The following is a 23,097-nucleotide window of genomic DNA, read 5'->3' on the forward strand; positions in this document are numbered from 1 at the left end:
TGATCATTGCTGGTGGAAGAAAGAGGCCATCCCCGGGGTCTCTTCTCCCTTTAACAAACTGCTCCACAGGAGCAGGGTTTTTCCTCAGTGGAAACCCATTAGCACACAAACAGAAGTCCTCATTGCCCAACAGGGAGGGCAGAGACTGCTAAGAAGGATCTTCTTTGTGCCTTTCAGTAGTCATCAACAACCTGTTCAAGTTTTTTAATATAAAATTATTCCAGTGTACACAAACAAAACCATGAAGTCTGCTTATTTTCTTTTTCCCTCTCATTCTTTTGCATACATATAGGAAGTGTCTCCTCATCTGTGTTTTAATTGGCCTGGCTGTTTATGCCAAAAGAAATGAGTAACAGGAATCAAGAACTCTGTTCTCCAGCCTCTCGGCTTGTCTAGCAGCAGGTGGGTCAAGCCTGAGCAGCAGCTGCTGCAGCTCCCCGTGTGCAGGGCTGTTTGTCTGTGTCCCTGCCTGCACGTCCTGCACGGAGGGGATGGCTGGGGAGAGGCAGGAATGCACAAACACATCCCTGCAGGAGCAGCCCATCCATATGGTGCGCTGTGTGAAGAGGGATAAAAGCCTCGGCAGGACGCCCTGGCTGAGCAGAGGACTCATCCTGGCAAATGCAAAGCTCAGGAATCAATGCAGGCCCCATCCTCATGGTGAAAGGATTTTGCTTCTTGTTATCCCATCCCTTTCTTTTAAATTATGGGGAGCAGGGTGTGCTACCCTGGGCATCTGGCAGGATGGCAGCATCTAGGAAGGAAATATCCTTCCACATGGAAGTCCCTTTATTTGGGCTGTCTCATGTCCAGGATCACTCCATCACGTACAGGCAGGAAGAGGAGTACTTCAAGCTTGCTTTTCCTGCAAAACCCAGCTGAAGACTCTCCTTCCTTGTCAAACACGGGATGTCCCTTTTCATGGCAGTGATCACATGCCACACTGCCACAGCAAAAATGTCCATCTATCAGCTGAGACACTGAAAGTGCACGAGTCATGGGCTTCACCCCAGCCTGGGGAGCCTAGGGACCACTGTGCCTTAGGATCTGACAGCTCACAGGATACATATCTTGGATTCACTTGTGCCAGGGTTTTCCCAAGACCTCAGCCAGCTGGGAACAGATGGAAGGGGCAGTCAGTGCCAAGCTGCTTTTAAAATCCGCCTCCTGTGTGGGTTCCTAAGTAAGAGCAGAGTACTGAAGGAAGATCTGCTCTGCCTCTGTGACAGAAGCTGTTCAGAGTAATTCCTACCTCTTGTGGAGATAAACAGACCTGTCTGATTCACTCAGCTGCAGTTTTACACAAAAGGCTATGGAATATGGTGGGCCCCATCCACAGATGGCAGCAAGTCGAGCAAGGTGAAAGTCTGGATGCAAAGATATGAACAGTGTGGATGCTTCACCTTCCACTGTGCAGATGTGGAGCTACAAAAGGAGTTACTCAGTGAGGCCCAAAACCCATCCTGGTCTGATGTAACTGTTGCATTCATCCATCAGAGGATTTCAGCAGGAAGTCATGAGAGTGGAAAAGGATTTGATGATTAATTATTTCAGAGTTTGCTTGTTTACTTCTCTTTCCCCTTCCCTCTGTCTTTCCCTGTCATGTCTCCCCTTCACTGGGCTAATACATGTTTCATGACTGAAATACATCCTCTCTGAAAATATTCCACTGAAATTTTCATGAACAACAGTTTTAATTATTTGCTCATGCTTAATGACTTCATGGCAACTACTCTGCCAGAGGCCTAAAACAACTGTCTGCCTCGGTGACCACCACTTTCCCATTGTCGCCTTCTTCTCCCTCTCTGTGTCTCACTTTTTTTATACTGTAAGTCCTCAGGAATGGGCTGAAGCATTTTTCTTAATATTTTCAAGGTCTTTGATGTGTAGAACTCCTAGGAAAACAGGGACCCTTTTCCTGGACAAGTGCTGGTGGCAGTAAAAGAGACACAAATGCTACCAAGAGCATCTTAGTGACACGAAGACAACTGTCCACACTTCTCTCTTCCACTGGAAGCAGAACGCCCCAACACTTCTTGCAACAGGATACAAATGTTATTACACTGTGGCTCTTTGGAGATCTCTGTTGCCCTTCAGTTCAGAGGCGAAATTCTCACAGTGGCAAGGATGCCAACCCCAAAAAGACTCAAAGGTAGAGATATATTGCACTTGTAATTACATTTCTATCTCCCTCTACAGAAAAGCTGTCTGCCGCTGGAGGAGATATTTCCTTGTTACAAAAGTAGTTATTCCTGCTCATTCAGAGTGATTCCTTGGTTTATTGTGCCAACGGCAGCATCATAAGTACAACATGCAGAGATAGGAAATCACTGTCCCAGGGCACAGCTCCACCAGTCCTGATGGCAGCGGCACTGCAGGACTGTCCCTGACTCCCTCAGCAAATGTCTCAGTGACATTTCCAACCTGCTGCTGAAACAGATTTAAGACGTGCTCTGTGGTGTCTGCATGCTGGGGGGGCTGAAGTATCCACTTGATGACATCCTTTCAGGGAATGTCAGCAAATATGTCCCACAGGCGAGCAGCAGCCAGAAAGAAGGCCTTCAAATGTCCAGAGACACCTGGGATGAGGGGGAAGGAGGGGAGCTCCAGGAAAGGGGAAGCTTTGAAACCAGAAGACCTCCTGGGAGGTGGTGTGGAACAGCCACAACTACTGGTGACTTTGGCAGCCCTGGGCAGCAGGGCAGATTGGCAGTGGTGTGCACTGAAGTTCTGTGTGGGACTCCAGAGTGGGCTGGATGTGGTGCTTCGTCTCTTCTCTGTGCCATCTCCCCTCCTGGGCAGGACTGCAGACTGAAACTTCCTTCTCCAGCTCAGTATTAGGCAACATGCCAAAGAGCACTGGGAAGGGGAAAGGGGATGATAAGGAGAAAGGTAAGATATCCTGCTGCAATGAGCTGGAGAACTCAAGCAGCAATCTTTAGTGGCCTTTAACTTCTCTGGAATTTGAAATTTATTGTCATTTGTATGTTGTATTCAAAAATCTCCTCTGGGCAAATTCAACAGAACATGAAGGTCTTCACAACACAGAGTGGGCTGGCAAGGGTGCTTTGATTCAGAAAATCATGGAAAACTTGGTCAGATGTGACTTCTACCCCATTCTACAGCAACCTTCCCAAACCCATGAGAGTGCCAGCACTGAGCCATTCTCTGCAGCACCAGGGCCAGTGGTGTGTTATCCTGCTCTTGCCTTGATACTGATTAATTGACCTATGTTTTGAACGAAACAATTTCCGTGAGGAACTGAAGAAATTGCAAGAGCAGTTGAAGAAGTGGCACCGTTCCTGCCAGTGTCAGCTGATCCCCGTGCGGAGCGGAGGTGGCATTCGTGTTTTGCAAATGGGCCTGAGCTGCAGCTCTTCTCACTGCTGAGCTCCTTTTGAAACTTTCTGCAACAGCTTTTTTACACCCACCCACGCAGAGAATGACACGCTCCCAGGGCTGCACGGAGAACTTAGCAACATTTTCCCGCTGGGAAGACACACAGGTAGCAACAGCAGCCAGATCTGAGGCACCTCTCAGTGCCTGCACCACCTCCCCACCTTGCACTCCACAACTGCAAGAACACTTTCATGCCTTGTCAGGGGTCTTGCTTCAAAGAACACTATTAGGTCTTTGCATCCATCACCTCAGAGTGCAAGCTCAGGGGCAAAGCAAGATCTCAGGTCACACAGCAGGGCCAAGGACAGCTTTGGGTTCCCCCAGCCCCAGACTCGAGCCTTGTGGTTGGTATTCCACCATAAATGGGTGGAAATGAAGCTCTTCAGAGCAAAGACACTTGGTGATGAGGCACAGCTGCAGCTGGGAGAGGACACAGATGTGGTAAAGCACCAGTCTAACCTGCACTGGGGTTTGTCCATGCCCTTAGTGTGCAGTGGCATAGAGAGAGTTTCTCAAGTTCCTCCCATGAACACAGAGGTGAGGACATCCTCCCACAGCAGACAAAGGGAGAGACAGGACCCATGTGCACCAAATCCTTTGAGAGGTCTGGATATTTGTGGCTCAAAAAACCCCACAGAATTCCCCATTGTGGACTCTTCTGAGAGACAGCAGAAGTGAAATATCCTTGTGGGATAACTAAAAAAACAGCAAGAAGTTTGAGGAACAGGACGGGAAGGCAGACTTTGCATTGGTAGCAGATGTTACAGACCTCAGTGGGACAGAGCTGAGGTGGTCCAAGGACAGAACACCTCCAGACAAGTTTGTTTCTGTGGTTCCATTTTATGAAACAAAATCCAGCGCTCATGCTACTTTGTTGGCATTGAAGTAAGGACTGACTAGAGTAGACTCATGACAGATGTCTTGCTATGAATCCTTGGAATCTCATCTCTAATGCTGCCAGGCTTGGAGGAGAAACCACTCTTTGGGATCCAAAAAGGCTGAAGATCACTTCTTGCTCCATTAGCAGTACTGCTGTTCCTCAGCAAGTCTGAGGCTGGACAAATGAGCTTGCAAAACATCAAAGAATGGACACTTGAAGGGACAGTAAGTTTTCATCAGTGGGAAACAAACCCTGGGAAGTGTAAAAAGGCTGGGAAAGTAAGTACACTAAGCTATTTCCTCTAAGCAGCCTTCTAGTCTTCAAGGAAGGTTGCCATGGAAAAAGAACAATTTAGAGATCTCAGATCCCTTTTGTTTGTTTTGCTACTTTGTTCATTCCTCTGTGCAGTGAAGATCCCAGTAGAACCAGCAGGCTGGCTAACAGAGTCAGTGACAGATCTTAAATATTAATAAACAGATCTGCCTTCTGCAGTTTGGAGCAACCTTCCAGAGAGGGCTGCTCTGAAAGCAGCTGCTTGCCTGCATGATCTGGTTGAAGAGGATGTCAAAACGATGTGCAGGATCCAGAATTGGCAAAAGAGGCTGATTAAAATAGCTGTGACTGCTGGCAGAGCACGGACTAAAAGTGCTCCTGTTCTAAGTGGATAAGTTTCAATGGAGGAAATAGCTGTCAGCTGACACAGACACAGAGCCCCAGCATCCCAGGAATACTGAACCCAGGGGGAATTTTTCACAGCCCTTTCTTCACCAGTCAACTTGCAAGGCAGAACCTGAGGTTTACAGAAACAACCAGCAGGGCTTGGCTGGGAATTTTTTCTCCATGTGTTTTATGTTTGTTTGCCTGTATTATGACATTTGACAGAATGGGACAGCTCCCTGTGAAAATTTTCTTGGGGAAATGTAAAACTGTTCTGAGAAAAGGGAAGTATTTGATTCCAGTTCTCTGCTGTGGCTTAAAGGCAGCTCCACCAGGATGCTCCATGCCCAAGAAGCTCCAGGATGTTCCTGCAGGGACTTCAACCACCACTAAAGAACACAAATAAAAACCAGGGTAGCAATTCTGTATGTTGGGTTTAAGTTCTTTTTTTCTGCAGGGAGGGGAAATAAAAGGAAACAGTCTGCTTTTGGACCAGCTGTCAACCCCTTTCTGATGGCCAGAAATGTGTCAACATAGCCTCTTAGAATGAATTTGTAATTATTCTTAGATAAATGTAATGATAAAAAATGTAACTATTCTTAGATATTCACTTTAGGTTTATTGAGTATTAAGAAACCCCTGAAAGTCTTCCTTTTGGAGGAGACTACTGACTATTTTCAGAGTGTAGGGGAGTTAACAAAATAAAGCAGAAAATAACTAAATTTTAGTATAAAAATATGCAGACTTGATGTCTGCAATCCTAAAAAGCAGTAGGGTCACTATCTAGGAAACTCACCAAAATATTGTAAACATGACATCAGACCAAGTGAACACAAACAAAAGACAAATTGTTGTGACAGAGATCTCATGTGACTCCACCAGCTGAAGGACACAAAAGTTGTGTGAAGAAGTGAGAAATCATGCAAAATGGACATTATACCTGAAAGCAAAGAAGCATACAATGTTTCATGGATATCAAGAATAATTCAGAAGGAACCAGACTGGAGTCCTGATCTGTCCCATTACTCAGAAACAAAGTATAGACCTTAAGTAGAAAATTAAATCCTAGAGCCTTAAATGCACCCATTTATGGGAAATGGAGACCTCTTATCTCATAATGCAGGTTTTCCAGAGCTGCAAAGTGATTTCTAATCATCAGTCCCACCTCTCTCCCATTTCTTCATGGAAAAGCATAGAAATGTCAGAACTGGAATTTGATCCTAAGGAAGATTTTTGAAGTCTGGAAAGACTTCTTAGGTTGAAAAATTAGTTAAATTAGTTGGGGTTTTTTGTTGTTTGGGTTTTTTTGTTTGTTTGTTTGTGGTTTTTTTGTTTTGTTTTGTTTTATTTTACTTTGGTTTTTTTGGTTGGTTTTCTTTTTTTTTCTCCTGTTGAAGGAGAATGTGAGAAAAGAGGCTCCAGGTATTTGCTGCCAACACTTTTCTGCTCTTTGAAGAAATGAGCTACCTTTCAAAGTAGCTCCAAGTCAGGTCTACTCACTGCCTCTATGCCTTGAAAGAATTTTCCTTTTCTAGTGAAGCTGGCTAGGAGACACAGACAAGACAGTACTCACCAACCCCAAGTTCTGTAAATAAGATCATTGGGAAAGGCTGCAAATGCACCAGATATCAAAGTAGCCAGTAAACTAATTTAAGAAGTAGATTGATTGCTGCTGTGTGAAATTAAAAATTATTATGCTTTTTTTTTCTCCCCTGAAATTAGTCACAGAGGAGACGCATGTTAATAAATCAGTTCTGGTGCGTAGCAAACAGGCATAAGGAAAAGTAATTAAAAGCTTGTAGAGATCTTCATCTGTGTCTATAAAAGCTGTAAAGCCATTCCTGGCTGCTTATCTAAACCTTTTGCCCATCTCTGCCCAGGTGAAGTGATACTGCATTTCACCCTCCTTACCTCTAGAAAGCATTTTCTGAAATCAAACCCATCTCACTCGACTGAGAGTGTTTTAGTCATCCTGAAGAGTGTGTGGAGAAGAATATAAATACCTCCTGCCTTTCCCATGCTTGGAGAGCATTCCTGATTTTCTCCCTGTTCAGCTCTTCTCCAGCCTTTTCTCCTGCTCTGCTGTGCAGCATCGAGGAGCCTTAGCTGCCCTTCAGACATTGAATTTAATGATCCTGGTAACTGTGCCACACAATAGAAGTGCAGGCAAAAGCAAGAAGGAAGAGTTGGCACAGGCAGAGATGTATTGTGCTGAATTTTACATCAGGACCAGAAGGGTTTTTATTATATGATTTTCTTCTTTACAGCTCCCAGCAGAGCAGCGAGTGCACAGACAGGCTGTAAACCCATGCAGTGCTGTCTGTATAAATCACAAATATAAAGCCATGTAATATTCCCTCATGGTGGTCCAGCACCCTCAGCCCTGTCAAAGCCAGGGGGGGCCATTATTGCTTTTGGTGGCATGTCTCTTTGCAGAGATAAGAGAAGAATGAAGAGGGGACACAGCTTGTGGAAGGGACCAAGGGTACTGGGGATTCCCAATACAAGACCAATATATCCCAAATATAAGGAGACTTACTCAAGAAATTTTATGAGGCCATGACAAAATGGGTTTAAGACCTCAAGACCTTTATTCCTAGCTGGGATTTTGCACCAGAAATGAGATCCCTGCTCCTAACTGTACAAAAATGGACCTTCCACATACATCCTGACTCTCAAGGAAGCAGATGCAATGGCTGTGAAAGATGCTGTCTGAAGATGTTTCACTAGGGGTAAAAAAAGGAAAAAAAAAACAAACCCAACTCTTTTGTGAACTAATGAGCAGCCCTGGCAGCTGAAATGATCAGTGGCACATAATTTCATGTCAAGAGACATTTGCCTCCTGACAGCCATATTAATGGAGTCCAACTGAGTGCTGATATGGTTATCCTTTGCTGGTAGGTACAGAGATGTTTTCCACAGGCAGACAGGCTGCAGGCTAATGACCCTTCCTTGCTGGGGCTCAGAGGCAGCCAGCGCTCCCAGAGATCCCTGCCACAGACAGCTAATCAGGGAAGTCAGGGGATCCATGTGGAGGGGGAGCAGCTGTCCCAGTCCCTTCTGCTCCAGAGGGAAGGATGAGCCCATGCCCACAAGCTGCTGAGGCCACAGTGGAAGCGTTCCTGGGAGCGGAGCAGGCAGATGTCGCGGGAGATGGATTGGGTTTCCACGTGCTGCCCTGAGGATAACGATTTCCTGTGGGTTCTCACCGTGTTAGAGAACACAGGTGACATAAAACAAGTTGAAAAAGCAGCTGTCCAGCAGCGTAGGTGATGGTGTTTGCTCATGCAAAGCTACACTGCCAGCTCTGACAGAGCACACAGGGTTTGCAGACAGCAGCGGCAGCAGAGACGTCACAACAGCAGTAATGAATGTGCAAGGAGAGGCAGAGAGGCAGCCTGGCTTGTGTGTGACTGCAGCTCCTGAGAAGTCACTGGTGTGTGTCCCTCACCCTTTTCTTAGCAGTGTCAGGGTCAGAGGACGCCAGGTTCTGTAAAGGCATATGATATCAGACCCTTTCTCTTCCACCAGCTTTTGTTCTAAGGCCTGCCTTTCATGCTCTGAATTTCCAGCAGATCACCTTTATTTCCAGCAGCTGTATTTTTTACCCTCCAACCTGATGTCCCCAGTCACAGATGTCACCCATCAGGGATGCTCTGGGACTTCATTGTTCACAGTGACTCATGAAAGCCATTAGCTCTGAAAAGTAGCCCACTAGATGTAAAAGGAAATCAGCAAAACAACACGTGACAAAGCGTTTGTGAGAAGTGATGTAACACTTACTTGGTGCTATGTGGCATTGAATTAATTCACATCGACTTCATGGGCTCTGCTTTCACACCCAGGTGAAGTACAAAAATGAGTAAAGAACGTTTTAGTATTCCCCACTCTTTAAGAGAACAATGTGTTTGTCTCTAATGAAGTTTCCCTGTTTACCATTCTGAATAAGAAAATAGTGGTGACAGACAAATGTACAAGATGAACTTAGAAGTCCTTGCCATGTGCAATGTCTATGATTTCATGAGTCATTTCAGTCAGAAAAAGAGGTAATGAAACATTTGAATGGAGGTAAAAAGACATGACATCATGGTTCTCTTTGCTCTCTTTGGAATTAGTAGTAAATTAAATTAACCTCAGCCATTTATCATTAACAAAAAAAACCCTTTAATTTGCTTTTCAATAAATACATGTCCCCTCTCTCTTAAATCAATTCACCAAAGAAAAGTGAGAGACTTTCTCCTGCATATGCAAAGCAGAACAATGTGGTCCTTGAACCACTTATAAAACTTCCATCATCAAAAACAAATCATCAATAGCACGACCAAGGCTACATCCAAACACCAACTAAAATACTTAACTTCAGCCTTTAGCAGTAGCTCTTGTTCTTGTTGCTTAACTGAGCATCCTTTCCATCTGGGTTGGCTGAAATGCCCTGGTGAGATTCCCTTTCAGAGCACTGGTGTCTCTGGCTTGTTTTAAAGTCAGGATTTTCCTTGAGACATCGTAACTCGCAGTGACACAGTTTTACAGGATTCACCAAAGGGGCCTTGAGCTGACCAAAGGACTCCCTATGATTTGGGAGGGTTACATGGACAAGGTTAAAGCCCCATCCCTGCAAGTCCCTCCTTTTTCCACTTCTGATTTTTCTTCTCTCTTTTCTCCTAAAACAGACTCCATGATTCTGCTATGCATGTGGTGAAAAGAATAAACAGAAAGTAACTTTGCCAGAGTTTACAAATGGTGGTATTTCTATATTTTACCATTGATCCTCAGGTTGCAACTTGCTAGGAAGAATGACCTTACTTGACACAATTAGAATCACAATATCTGAAGCTTTGGAACAAGGTTGATTGAGGAAAAATTGCTCAAGTTTCAACAGAACAAAGTCAGATATGGTAATAATAAGAGACAATGCCCTTGGGATTTAAATATGGATTTTGACTGTGGGGGGTACTGAATGTGCTGGGAAACAAGAAATTTGTGCTCTCAACTAGAGAGCACACTAGAGAGAGCCACTGTATGTCACAGGACAACGTGGTCTGCACCACGTTAACAAAGTGAATCTTTCAAATACGTGTGATGTCCTGAGGACACATCAGGAAAGACCCAGGTGATGCTCAGGTCAGGCAAACTGAGACTGGGTGAACACGCTGAATCTTTAGCACAGATAATTTGGACAGTCTTGGGACCAGCACTTTGACAAGATCCCATGAGGTCACAGAAGTTCTTGCTTTACAACGGCTTCTGTGTAAACCAGGGCTCCTAATTAATTGCTTAATTAGTTACAGCCTGTAGAAACCTGCTCAGAACAATGCCATCTGTGCAACAAGGTCAAGGAATGAGGACACTTTTGGAACAATGACTGAGTGTGGTGTCTTGAATTAAATTCAGGTATCTCAGGCTGGGACAGTTACTATTTAAATGAGTACAAAGTCCCACGTGTCTCTGGAGCAAATCCCACTTCCTGGGTTATCATACCTGTGAGGATTTGGAATGTGCTCTCTGCCATTATCAGCCCAAGGACCACTGCCAGCTTTTGCAGGATGTCCTTGTCAGAGCAAAGGGAGATGCTGGGAGAAGCTACTTGGTTTGGATCTGTGGGAAATTAATTCTCCACAATTCCTTCTACAGATTCCCTATCAAATGAAGGAGCCACAAAAAGTCCAAATGTAAGCCAGACAAGGCTCTCTGAACAGAACTGGGAAGAAAAATTGCCTTTCTTGCTCCCACCATTACATTTCTACCTCTCCTGGTAGAGACAGTAGTTGTAAGTAAAGATCCCTCATGGTGATCCACCTCATAATTCTGGGACAGACAGAAACATCCACTGGCCACCACTGGGAATGGGAATTCCAGGTAATGTCTGGTTAGAATTGCACCCTTTCTCGGGGATTTCATGATGATATCAGGATGAAGAATGGGGCCAAGCAGAGCTGCCAGGCCCATCTTTCCCAGAGGATGCTGTAAGACCTCTTCTCTTGCCCCTGGTCATGCCCATCCTCTTGGAGGAAGCTGAGTCCTCCTGCAAACATGTGTGGACTGGCAGGAGCACCCCTGTCTCTTCCAGGCTACTTAAAACTAATGCAAGAAACGTCAATAATGCAACTTGTGGAAATGTCATTGATAACTTCCTGTTCATCACAACCCATAATGAGTGTATTTAATACCAAATTGGCATGGGGGAAGGTTTTCCCAACATAGAGAAGCTGACATTTTTTTCACCCCAAGCAGATGAAATTGCAGACTGGTTTTATTACCAAGAGTAACAATTTTATTGCCAATGTGACAAAAATATCTTGATAGGTATATCTGAATATTTTAGATGGAAACTGCACAGATGCAGGTAGATCCTAGTCCATTTCTTTTTAGCTGGTTCTTGTAGTTTGTGCCAGAATAAATATATTAAAAACTTGATCTCTTTCCTACTGCTGGGAAATCAGTCAATTCAATGAAGAATTACCATTGTCTGGGAGGCATCTTTGGGTGCCTAGCTCACTAGATTCAAATCTTCGGAGAGATACTCTGCAGCCTGTTTGAAAGAGATGTGTAGATTGAAATCAGGAGTGATCAATTTCCTTTGCTGTGCATTCAAACAAAGCAGTAATTCAGAAGCCCTCACCAAAAGAGATGCTGAGAGATAGCAAGCTGTATATTCAAGATTAGAATATAGCCCTGAGTCTCTGGTACATGATGTTAATCTTTGATAAGAATATTAAAAACTCCGTGTATGTTGCAGACCGATAAAATATTAACCTTAAGCCTCGAAAACACCCTCATCCATTTACTGCTGCATACATTGAACTTCAAGTGAGAGGGGCCTCTTTTCACTGGTCTTGTTTTTTAAAGGGTGCTGCCATGGCATGAGATGAAAGAAAGGTCTATTGTAAAAAAAACAACACCCAAAGAACTGCTCCAGATGAACATGCAGTTCTCCTTGCCACAGCAGACTTCAAAGCGGATCATTCACCTCCTCGCATGTGAAGACCTTCAGCACATCACAAAGCATCCAAAACCTTTTGGCTTTCCTTGACAATGGAAACAGACATTGGGATGGCCAGAAGGAAGGGACCGTGTTCCATTACCACACCTGCAGAAAGGTTTCTTCTTTTTTTTCTCATGCCTCTTTGAGCAGGGCAGACATTAGGAGGTGCAAAATAATGTGCCCTGTTTCTGCCCTCAGGCTGTGAACACACTCCTTCTGTTTCCTCTCCTGAAATATAATTCTTCCTGGAAAATCTACCTTTGCAGATGGAAAAAAATTGGAAGTATTTAGCTGAGATAAGTGAGGATTAGTAACAAAAGCCCCAAATCCATTTCCATAATCCCACTAACAGCATCCCTGCTCTCTAAATTTAAGGGGGAAAAAAAGCAAAACACTAAAACTCCACTGCCTAAGACTAAAAAGTTCCTTAAACTTAGTCAGAATTGCCTAAAAGTCAGGGAGACAATCCCTGATCAACTCGTGTGGAATATTTATTGCCCTACTCTTCAGATGATTCCACCAGAGAGGCCTCTGAGCGAATTTGTGAATACTACAGGCACTTCCAGCTTAGTGGCAGCTGTGGACTGAAACAATCCTCACATTCTCATAAAACTGTGACATAACAAGTCAATTGCAAAGCAACAAAAAGTAACAGCAGGATGAAGAGGGTGCCCTCCTGGCAATCAAGATATTTTATACCCTTGCAGTATGACTATACTGACAAGCCTCTGGGGCTGTATCTGGCTTAGCAAAATGCGTGAGGCATAAATAACTGGCAGAGAAAAATTCATGTACAATACTTGCTATTGTGCAGGATGCTCTTGAAAATAAAAAAAAAAGATCCCTCATCTCCTCAAATGCTTCAAGTTGGTCTCTCTCCTATCTCAAAACTTCCTTGTAATTAAACACCTGCGTAATGAATTAAACTCTCCAGGGAATGTTATTTGCCAGCTACTTTTTCAATTATTTAAAATTAGCTTAAGGGCTAAAGCAATCAGGTCATTCATTAATTTAATTCCTTTTTGTAGCTGTACTTCGTGACTTGGAAATAAAACTACAAGATCAAAAGGACAAAGAGGAATGAAGAGGAAATTATACAAGACACTTATAAAGCTCCCTGGCCCATGACCTCACCCAGGATGCACAGTCTCTGCTGGTACACAACACACTCTAAATGGCCATTTCCTTGTGCAGACAAACACTTCTCTGGAGACATCTACCCAAAGGGAAAAGTTGGCAGGAGCAACGTCCATGCACACGCAAAGCACTGGCTGGCAGCCAGCTCCCACTTGGACAGATGAGAACTGGAGATGCTGGGAATTCATCATCCCCACTTCAGAGCAGCTATCTTTGTCTGCAGAACTGCCTGGAGGAAGAGGGGAGGAGATCCTCTTCTACCCAACCCAGGATGAAGCTTTCCTCTCTTCTCCCAAAGGACCAGAAGTCGCAAACTTCTTGAATGTCTTAAACCACACCACAAGCTTTTTGCGAGGCCGAGGATGTCACCCAAATGTCCCTAACCAGGGGCCAGGGTCATCTATTTCTGAGCTGCTCTTCCAAGCACAGGAAAGCCAGCACTCTCTGATGGTGACGTGTACCTGGCTCCTTCAGCAGGCAGCTTCTCTCTGTGTCGTGGCTGGGAAGAGAAGCCTTGCTATTTTATTCCCTTCTGCCTGGCAAATCTACCACCTGCCTGATGGGAGTAAGGGGAGGAGAGTGGGCCAGCAGCCAGCTGTGACCTCCTGCAAGAAGTCCATGTCCTGGTGGCCTCCCAGGACCAGGGCTCTCATGTGAGTACAGTAGCCACAGTGCCAGCACTGTGCCATCTCAGCAAGACAGCAGCACTGAGCTCCTCTAGGACAACTTCTACAAAAGACCCTGGCAGTTCCTTGTGAGGAGGAACTCTTTTTAAACTATTTTCACTCATTCCTAGCACAACTGGGTTTAATTGTTTTACAGATCACCTTTTGCAGCAGAAAAATTACAACAGTTCAGAAGGGTAAAAGGGCACCTGGGTGTGCCTGTACTCACATGCAGAGAGCTGGACAAAGAACTCAGGGATTTGCTTTCTGAGCGAGCAGCACAGAGAGCTCAAACCTTTGTGTGACAGTCAGCAGAGACTGGGCTGGGCAGCCCCAGAGTACACCCAGTGCCCTTTACCCAATCTCTGTGACTCAAAGCAGCAGCCCTGCTTAAGCAAAAGAATGGTGTGACTTGGTATCTGGTCCAAGACAGCAAAACAAAGGCCTTTTATTTTTATTAAAGCTCATCATCTTTAGACAGCTCTTTTGTTCAAGCATTACTTGGACCAAGAAATAATGCAGTGTGGAAAAATCTCTTGAAAATGCAAAAGCCTCCTGTCTGCTGTGCTAGCATTGCTTCAGCAGTGCCGACCAGCATATCCTGCAAGTATAGATCTTGGCATGTCACTGCCAAGTAAAGAAAAATACCACATTTCTTGTTCTTCCTTTGCCTTTTCTTCTTTGATATAAGAGGTTGCTGCATCCCCTGTACAAACACACGCTCCTGGCTGTGTGTCAAGCTCTTTATAATAGACCATATTCATTTTTTTATGGAGTAAAGTGGGACAGATAAGAAAAAAAGCAGGGTGGATGGATAAGAGCAGGGCATCACCAGCCAGTGTGGTGGAGTGTGGCACATCATACTGCTGTTCTGTCTCATTGTTCTCCCTGTTGATATGGGGCCTATGAGCCAAATTTCTAAGGAACAAACAGCAGATAACACCTGGCTGGTATTTCTCTCTCCTCTTCTTTTGAAGTTGGATGTCAAAACCTTATGCCAGAAAAGCAAGGACAGTGAAATCCACACATGTATGCTGAGCACTGAAACTCTGAAAAAAGCTAGAATTCGTATTATTTTCTACCTTGCAGTGGGAACATGAACCTTCTTTCCTTCTCCCCAGCGACTACTGAAATATGTCAGAATACAGATATTTTCCTAAAGCCCCTGTCTCTGAAAACTGGATGAAAAGCAACCAAATGTTTCAGAAGTTATCAGGAAGAAAGACAAGCTACTCTTTTTTTTCTGCTCACGTAGGCCTTGTTTCCCTGTGAAAACTGTAGAAAATCCTTTAACCCAGTGAGACAATGCGAGCAAATAATTACAAAGCTTTGCATCCCCGCATCCCCCTGCGAGGGAGGTAATTACAGCAGGGAGCCAGAGCAGCAGAAGGGAAGTGATTGCTCCCTCGTGCTCCCAGTGCAGTCTGCTGCCTGGCAGGTCTCACCTGCTGCTGGGGAGGAGGGAGGGTGTGGAGGCTATTTGAGAACCTAAGCATGTGGAGAAGTGTGCAGAGGGATTTCTTCCAGGTGTGTGTCCAGGTGAGTGGCACAGGTCCTAGGAAGGCTCAAGGGAGTTGGGTGCACACTCTTGTTTCTGCCTATAAGGGAGCAGGCACAAAGTGAAGCTCATTCATAGCATCAAAGGCTCAGCCCTCTCATAATGAATTTCTGTTTACAGTAGGGAGGGAAACGTGTGACATGGTATTGCTCTCTTTCCTAAAAATAAAAGCAGGGAGAAAAAGAGGATTCATGCAAAAAGACCTTTCAAGATTGTTATCACCACCCCCCAGCCCAAGCAGAGAGCCTGACAGCCCCTGAGAAATCATCTGACAAGTTCAACGGTAAACTTGACAAGACAAAAAAGATATATTTTTAAAGTTCTTTCTTTGATTTATGAGGCTTCACACTTGCCTACAATCTACAATGCTAAAAATATCTTTGGAAATAAAAACTGAGGAACCTGCAAGACTCCAGAGGGTGGAGATTTATGAAAAAATAAACATAATGAGGTGGGTTTTTGATCACACACTGCTTGTTGGGGAAGAGTTTTTGGTGAAAGACATAATTTATTTTCCTCTTTCCAAAAGTTTCCTTACAAAATGCACAAAAAAGTCCTTTGATTGAGCTCTTCAACTGTTGACTAATGAGACAATCCAAAAAATGGCAAGCCTAAAAACTCACATGACTCATTCTGGAGAAGCAAATGTGAGAGAAGACAGGACACAGGGCCCCATCCTGAGAGTGGAGCTGAGAGGAGCACAGGACTGGGCAGCTAGAGGAAGTGGTGGCAAGACTCTTGTGGGAAGGAAAACACAAATAAAACCAGAAGAAAATAACTGAACAAGTGGACAGCACAGTGATGGCCTCAAAGCTCTGTGTTTTTCTGAGGGAAGATGAAAAGCAGCAAGTCTCAGCTTTGCTTGGGATAAGATCACCAGGCGACATCCTGCCTGGAAAACTGGATATCCCAATGGGAAAAAAAAAAAAACATGCTGAGCTTTCATAAATTGCATTTCTGAATTCACTGCTCCTCCCTGCTGGCTCACCTGTGGATGCACATCTTCACTGCCACCACAGAGGCAGACCCTGCACGGCTGCACCCCTCAATGCAGAGGCTCTGCAAGAAGCCCCAGGTCAGCAGCACATTGGCAAGAGCCTTGGCGGAGACAGCAGATCCCACACAGAGCAGAAACATCACCTGCAGGAGAAACTTGGCTTTCATGGAGCACAAACCCCCCAAAATTCAATCATTCTGTTGGTAAGGAGCACCTCTGCTGCCTTACAGCATCCAGCCTTGTGTAATTGTTTTGCAGCATGACACAGGCGTATGCGTCATAAGCGTGCTGGCAGGTGATGCAGGAACAAACAGAGCACCTATGCCTGTGGAATGAGCTGTACTGCAGATACATCTGCTGCAAACAAAGGCTTCATCTTCAAATGCGTCCCACACCTAGAGCAGACCAGATTTTTAAAACAAAATTCACTGCCAGTGCTGTATACTGCATCAAAGAACCCATCCCCCATCTCTGGATTTCCTACGTGTTATGATTTATTCCCAGATGGCCTTTTTGGTACAACTGCTCAGGAAACTTTGGAAAACACAAAATTTTCAAGAGCTCAAGCAACTGCAGAAAAAGAGGTTTGATCATGAGTAGCAAGAGTTGATCTTTAGCTATACCTCTAGCTTTTGATAAAGGGGAAAGCTGGACTATTCTTTTGAATTAACAAGTGATCTCAAATGTTATGAAGGAGTTTAAGTTCAATGACCTATATAAACAGAAATCACATAGGTGGTTCATGTGTCCAAGTATGAGTTGATATCACTGTCAATATTAGCTTAGCAAGGTGCAGGGTTTTAGTGGTTTGTACCAACTATCTCAGCAAGTTCTCAGCCATGGGGGGTTTGGGCTTAATGTTGGTTTCATTTTTCCCCCAGAAAATGCCAGTTTGTTGGATGTGGGGTTTTGCAGAAGAATCACTTTTTCCACATGCTTTCTCAGGGGTGTGATGGACCTGCTGAATGGGAAGGCAGGGAGAGAAAGGAGCTCCCTGGGAGCTCGGGGAGAGGACAGAGAGATGTGTCTCTGATGGACGGGAACAAGCTGGACCATCTTTCTACAAGAGATTTGAAAATTGAGTTTAGGCATCCACATTCATCTGTTCTTCATCAATATACTAAACCAAAAAACACCCAAGTTTTTGTTTTCAAATGCCAAAATCCTTCAGCACAGTACCAACGTTTTTCCCTGTATTCATGCTTTTTCCACCTTCTGTACTCTCCCATGGAAGACAGAGGTTACTACACACTCATGCTGGCCCCTGGGATGCAATCACAGCTGGATGCACTGGCCTTTGCACACTGGTTCTCAGCACCTTTAGCTTCTCAGCCATATTGCTTTTTAGTATTAATTACATTGGGGGTTTTGTATTTATTGGACCATGCTGTGCTTTCTTTGCTCAGATAAAACTGTCTCACAAACAATCAAAACCCGAACAATCAAATCTTGTTATTTTCCACAGGACAACTACTAATTGTCACAGAGGCTTCCCGGAGCAAAGACAGACTGTTCATTTGAAGTAAAAACAAAAAACAACAACAACAACAAAAAGTAGCTCTCTGTCTCTTTTTTGAGTTTTTGTTTTTTGATCTTGAAGAGCAGGATTCTTCAGATCTGAAGAGCCTGCTCTAGTCTGACAAATCAGCAGGGCTGGTAGATGTTTAGTGCAGGCAGATTAGAAAGACAGCTGAGAGGGTGAATGTGAAGGGTGCTGTGGAGCAGCGACTGTAGTTTGCAATAGGCACTAGAGAGAAATATAATCAAATGTTTCCTCGCAGTCGCTGATGAGGCTGCCAGTGTGATGCCTTCTCTGTCACCTCACATTATCTGCCATGCTGGGAAACTCAGTAATTACACTGCAGACACTTATGAAGACATACTTGTCGAAACAAATGATGGGCACGAGGTGATTGCGAGTTAAGCAATGTTAGGACTGCCTCGTGAAGAAAACAAACCAAAACACAGTCACTTCTTTGCTAAAAAAGATATTTGCATATTAAAATTTGAAAGGGAGAACTGACTGAGCAATTTTTCCTTTTCCGTGGGAAAGGAAATGGTTTCTGGAAAGCAAATTCACATCTGCAGAACAGAAATTATTTTTATACTCCTGGAAGGAAATTCTAGATTATCAGCTTGGGACAAGTAGAACTGTTTTCCCAATGGGAAAGCCAAGCATTTTTGCTATCAAGGGTGTTTTCTATTAAAAAGCCATGTCCACAGAGGATTCTTAGCTGGACATATAACCTGACATTTGCCAACTAAAAGCTAAAATAATTTGTAGACACCTCCCTCAGTGAAGTATCTCAAAAGGCAGCCACCACTACCACAGAGGCACATCCAGGTGGGGAAGATGCCTTCCCCTTGAACCACCTCCCACTGCCCTCGAGAATGCCTGGCAGGAGAGGTTTTAACATTACCTCATGGGACAGGTAAAAGGCAGCAATTCCCAGTGGCCAGAAGCAGCAGAGCATGGAGAACACAGTGAGGCCAAGATGATCCCTTGGTGGCATCATCAGGAAGTTGTCTTCACTCTCGGTGTCACTTGAGTAATCGCTCTGGAGCGGCAAAAGAGAAACACAGATGTGCTGGTTAATGACATTATTGCTTTTCCTCTGCCATCAGCCAATCCCCGGATCATTTGCCCACTTCTCCCCCTCCACCACAGCAGTGGCCAGCAGCTCTACTCTTCCTCACCCACTGCGTCGCAGACTCCATCACTGTTGCATGAGCTTGAAAGCAAGAAAAGACAAATGTAAAGATATCGCTACAGGGAGCTGAAAAGGAAGCCCACTAAAGGAAGGGGCTCTGTAGTCAGATGAATATTTCCTTTCAAAAATAAAGGAGGAGAAGGAGAGGGAGAAAATCCACAGTATTGCTGAAACCACCCCTTGAAACTGTGCACTCACCTGAACAGGTGAGATACAAAACCAAAAAATGCTTTTGATTTTTCAAGTATTTGATTTTCAGGTTTTTGTGTGCTGGTATAGTATCTGTGGAGATCACCTTTCTGATATTTCAAATTGCCTTTTCTTTCACGTGAAGATGAAATGGGGAAAAGATTTCTCAGGTAACTTTGGCCATGTGCTGAATCACAAAATTATCAGTTATGCTGCTTCCCAAAGGCCAAATTGACCCACCTAGGAGTTACCAAGTGTGAGAGAACAATTCTAATCATAAAGTCCTGCCCATGCAGACCAACTGTGAACCAGAAGGGTGAAAAAAAGTCAGAAATCCCAGAAAGAAATCCAACAGCAAAAGGTACCTCAACTCTTCCAGTTAAACACTCCTTTCCCCAAGCAAACCTTCCTTCCCAACATTCTCTCTCACAACAGGACACCTCATCCTGAGCTTACTAAGAAATCTTCTCCATTCAGAACCCCTCCTGACATTGGGATCATTGATAATTTGGCTACCTAGCTCTCTGTCTTCACTTATTCCTGGACCTGCAAGAACTGCACCCTGACACTGAAGAAGCTGGATATTATTCTTGTTGAGAAGTCAGAATTATATTCATTAGTTAGAGTTCCCTTCCCTTCCCTTCCCTTCCCTTCCCTTCCCCTTCCCTTCCCTTCCCTTCCCTTCCCGGGCACCATTTCCCAAGTTTGTTGGAGAAATCAGGCATTGGAAGGCAGAATGCCACAAAAAACATCTACCCAGGAAGGAATAAAGAAGGGAAGCCAACTCCATTTGTAAGATGCATTTAAGACACAGTTTCATCACAGCCCATAAGTGCCTGAACAGATAATTTCTGATCAGAGGCAGCTCTTTCATTCTGTAGAAAAGCTGAAGTGACTGAAAGAAGAATAGAGGAAGAGCAGACACAAGGTGCAGATTTTTAACAGAGATGGTGATGAACCCTTTTCTGCAGTTGTAATGGATTTTCTATTTAAAAAAAAAGCCTTTTCTTAAATCAAGGCTGGCTACCCCTAAAAGCTATGAGCTTTACCTCAACTGAGACATTACAATTGCTCTGCAGAGAGCCTGCCAAGCACACTGGAGATGTCAGACAACAGGGTCTGCTCTGAACTACAGCTGCCAGCAACCTCTGATGGATATTCAGGAAGCAGCCCTTTTCCTTTTTTCCTTCAAAGCAACCAATTCAGCAGCATGCACACACTGCATACAAAACTAATTCCTTATGTGGCCCCGTGGGATTTGCCTTCAAATCCAGATGGTCCAGTGGTCTGGTTTGACAAAGACCAACACAATGCTGCTCCAAGTTAATATGTGCTCTGTTTCCCTCCACACAATGCCTGGTCCCGTAATGTAGTTAAACATGATGACCTGTTCTGTCCAGCACTCTGCATCCTTCTGCTCTCCTGCAAGTCTTTTGAGCTCACCTCCATGCAGCAGGTGCTGAAGGCAGCAGCTGGATGGAGACTCTTCTGCCAAAGGCTGTATTTTATCAGTGCTCTGCCTCCACACACTCACTCATCCCTGAGCAGCAGGGGGATGATTATTTATTATCTTGATTTATTATTTATTATAACAATTATCTTGCTGATAACTTCTTAAGAGGTGATGTCTCTAAAGCCTGCTATTTATTTAAATTTGCCTGTCTATTTATTTATTCCTTTATACAACTTTCTTCTATTTATTTCTTTATACAACTTTGAGATTGCCTTTCAGTTTTAAAGGCATTTAAAGGATCCATAATCCCCTAACACTGACCTGCTGCAGCTCCTCTTGTTTCCCCAACTCCCAGTCTAAAAATTGCCCTGTCAGTCAGGCAGGCAGCCTTGCAGAATGGGCTCACAGAGGTCTCTCCTTGCTTGGAAAACTTTTCACATGTAACTTGGCAACACCAAAACTCAACGGGCAAAACCCCCTGGATGTAGTTGCCCAGGCCTATCCTTCCTCCTTGATCCCTGGACTTTGATCACCTCCCTTGTGATGCTTTCTGGGCACCCTCAGCCAGCCTGCTTGTAGCTCCTCAAGAACTGGCATCCAGCACATTGCCACTGGAAAGGGGATCACTGCAGACAGCAATGAAATACCTGCACTAAAACAAGCTGGGGCAAGTGCTGTGACCCTTCATGATTGTCCCCTTTTTGCTTCTCAGCTGACACAGCAGTCCTCAAAGAAGTGTGCTAAATATCCACCCTCTACAAATGGCAGCAAGCAGCTCTTCCAGAGCTCCTGCCACCCACAGGCTGCATCCCAGAGACACCACTGCAGAGCTTCAGTCTGAAAACTCAGGGAAATGGTGTGAGAAGGGGAATTGCTACTGTTAACAAGATTCATAGGAGGGCACTTGGACACTGCTGAAGGTGACTTCCCAGCCATGCTCCCTTCATCTGGAGCTGGTTAATAGAGGTTAATATCCCTTGGCAGGGCTCAGTATCTCCAGACTTGAGTGGCTTCTCCTTCAAAGGAGAAAAATAAGTCAAATGCAAAGTGTAATCACTCTTGTAATCTGTTAACAATGTGCCTTTGAAGGAACTCAGAGATATAAAGTGTGTCCTGTGGGTAGGATGACTCAGTGCTGTGACTGCATGCCTGAGTGCCACTCCTCTTAGGAGCTCATGCCTGGGCACCACACCTCTGACAGCACACCTGTGCTCTTCTGAGCATATGCCATGGGACAAAACCACTGAAAATTACAATTCCATATTCTCAACACAGCCTTAGAGGAGCTTGGGCAAGGTATTTATGGCGCTGTTTTCCTCCATTGCCCAGGTGCAGAACATGAAAAGAGCTGCACACCCAATTCAGGGGAGACCTGTGACAGCCAGTGAACTCATCAGTAAAACCAGACTGCAAGACCCTGTCTTTGGGTTGCAGAGCACTCTGTAGAGGGAACTCTACCATACACAGTCCCCAAGGAGTGTTCAAACATGCCTTCTGGATACCCACAGCCAGGGGAGGCTGAGGACACAGCCCAGAGCAGGACCACACGCTGGAAGCATTGACAGAAAGCATGAGTGATGTCACGGGGCTTGATGGGCATAAATCTCCTCAGGGTCTTCTCTTCATGTTGTGGAAAAAAATGTGTCAGGAGGTGCTTGGAAACATTGAGAAGAGTGATTGGATGGAATAGGATCCAAATTGTATTTCTACAATAGCATGCTCAGGTCCAAAGGATGAGTTTTCACCACAGAATCCAGCAACTTCTAGTGGAAAAAAAAAAAGAAATTTATACCTTGAAAGCACTGCATTTCTTTTCTTCTTTCACTCCCAGAACATTCATTTTATTGTGCTTTTAGAGATTGTTTCAGATATTGCTGGGTGCTGGGAAAAAGTAAGAGGGTTTTAAGAGAGAGCTCCAAGGTATTCTTTTATGCGACGTATATGAATAATTTAATTTGCTGCCATGAATAGCTTGGGTTTCTCTAAATAAGCAATCTACCTAGTGGCTAGGAGGGAAACTAGCAGGAGTATAATATGACAAATGCTATTTTTGGATAAAAGATGGCACATGAACTCTTAACAGGAGGGTATTTCATCTTGTAACTCATTTCATATTTCACTGCCGCCACATTTGACAAGTTGTCTGTCTATTAGTTGTGGCGTAAAGAACTCATAAGATATTTATAAATTTTACAGAGATGCCTAAATAGGGAATCATTTGATTTCAGGGATGGGCATGGAAGAGAGAAGTTTAAATCCCTGACAGAATGTGCAGCCTTCTGTTTTCATGCCTGGAAATTGCTGGAGCAAAGCGGGGCTCTATATGCTAATGAGAGCTGTTTCTGAGATGTTTTCCCCTCCAGAAAACTATGATTTTCTTAGGCAGACTGAACAACACTCCACCAGGAGTTGAGAAGCACTGCTAGTAAAAATTCCCTACAAATAAGTTGGTGAAATGTTGCTGCAGGG

General features: G+C 44.4%; 1 protein-coding gene across 2 annotated transcripts in view; it reads right to left on the minus strand.

Moving 5' to 3' along the window:
- The window catches only part of SYNDIG1 (synapse differentiation inducing 1), a 49,682-nt gene that overhangs the window by 12,257 nt on the left and 14,328 nt on the right, over window positions 1-23,097 (minus strand). For both annotated transcript variants that reach the window (XM_039717669.1, XM_039717661.1), the window contains exon 3: window positions 18,696-18,833. In XM_039717669.1, coding sequence (XP_039573603.1) covers window positions 18,696-18,833 — 138 coding nt within the window. The remainder of the gene's footprint in view (window positions 1-18,695; window positions 18,834-23,097) is intronic.

Source organism: Passer montanus, unplaced genomic scaffold (assembly GCF_014805655.1).
Source record: "Passer montanus isolate IOZ18808 unplaced genomic scaffold, ASM1480565v1 scaffold102, whole genome shotgun sequence".
Lineage (NCBI taxonomy): Eukaryota > Metazoa > Chordata > Aves > Passeriformes > Passeridae > Passer > Passer montanus.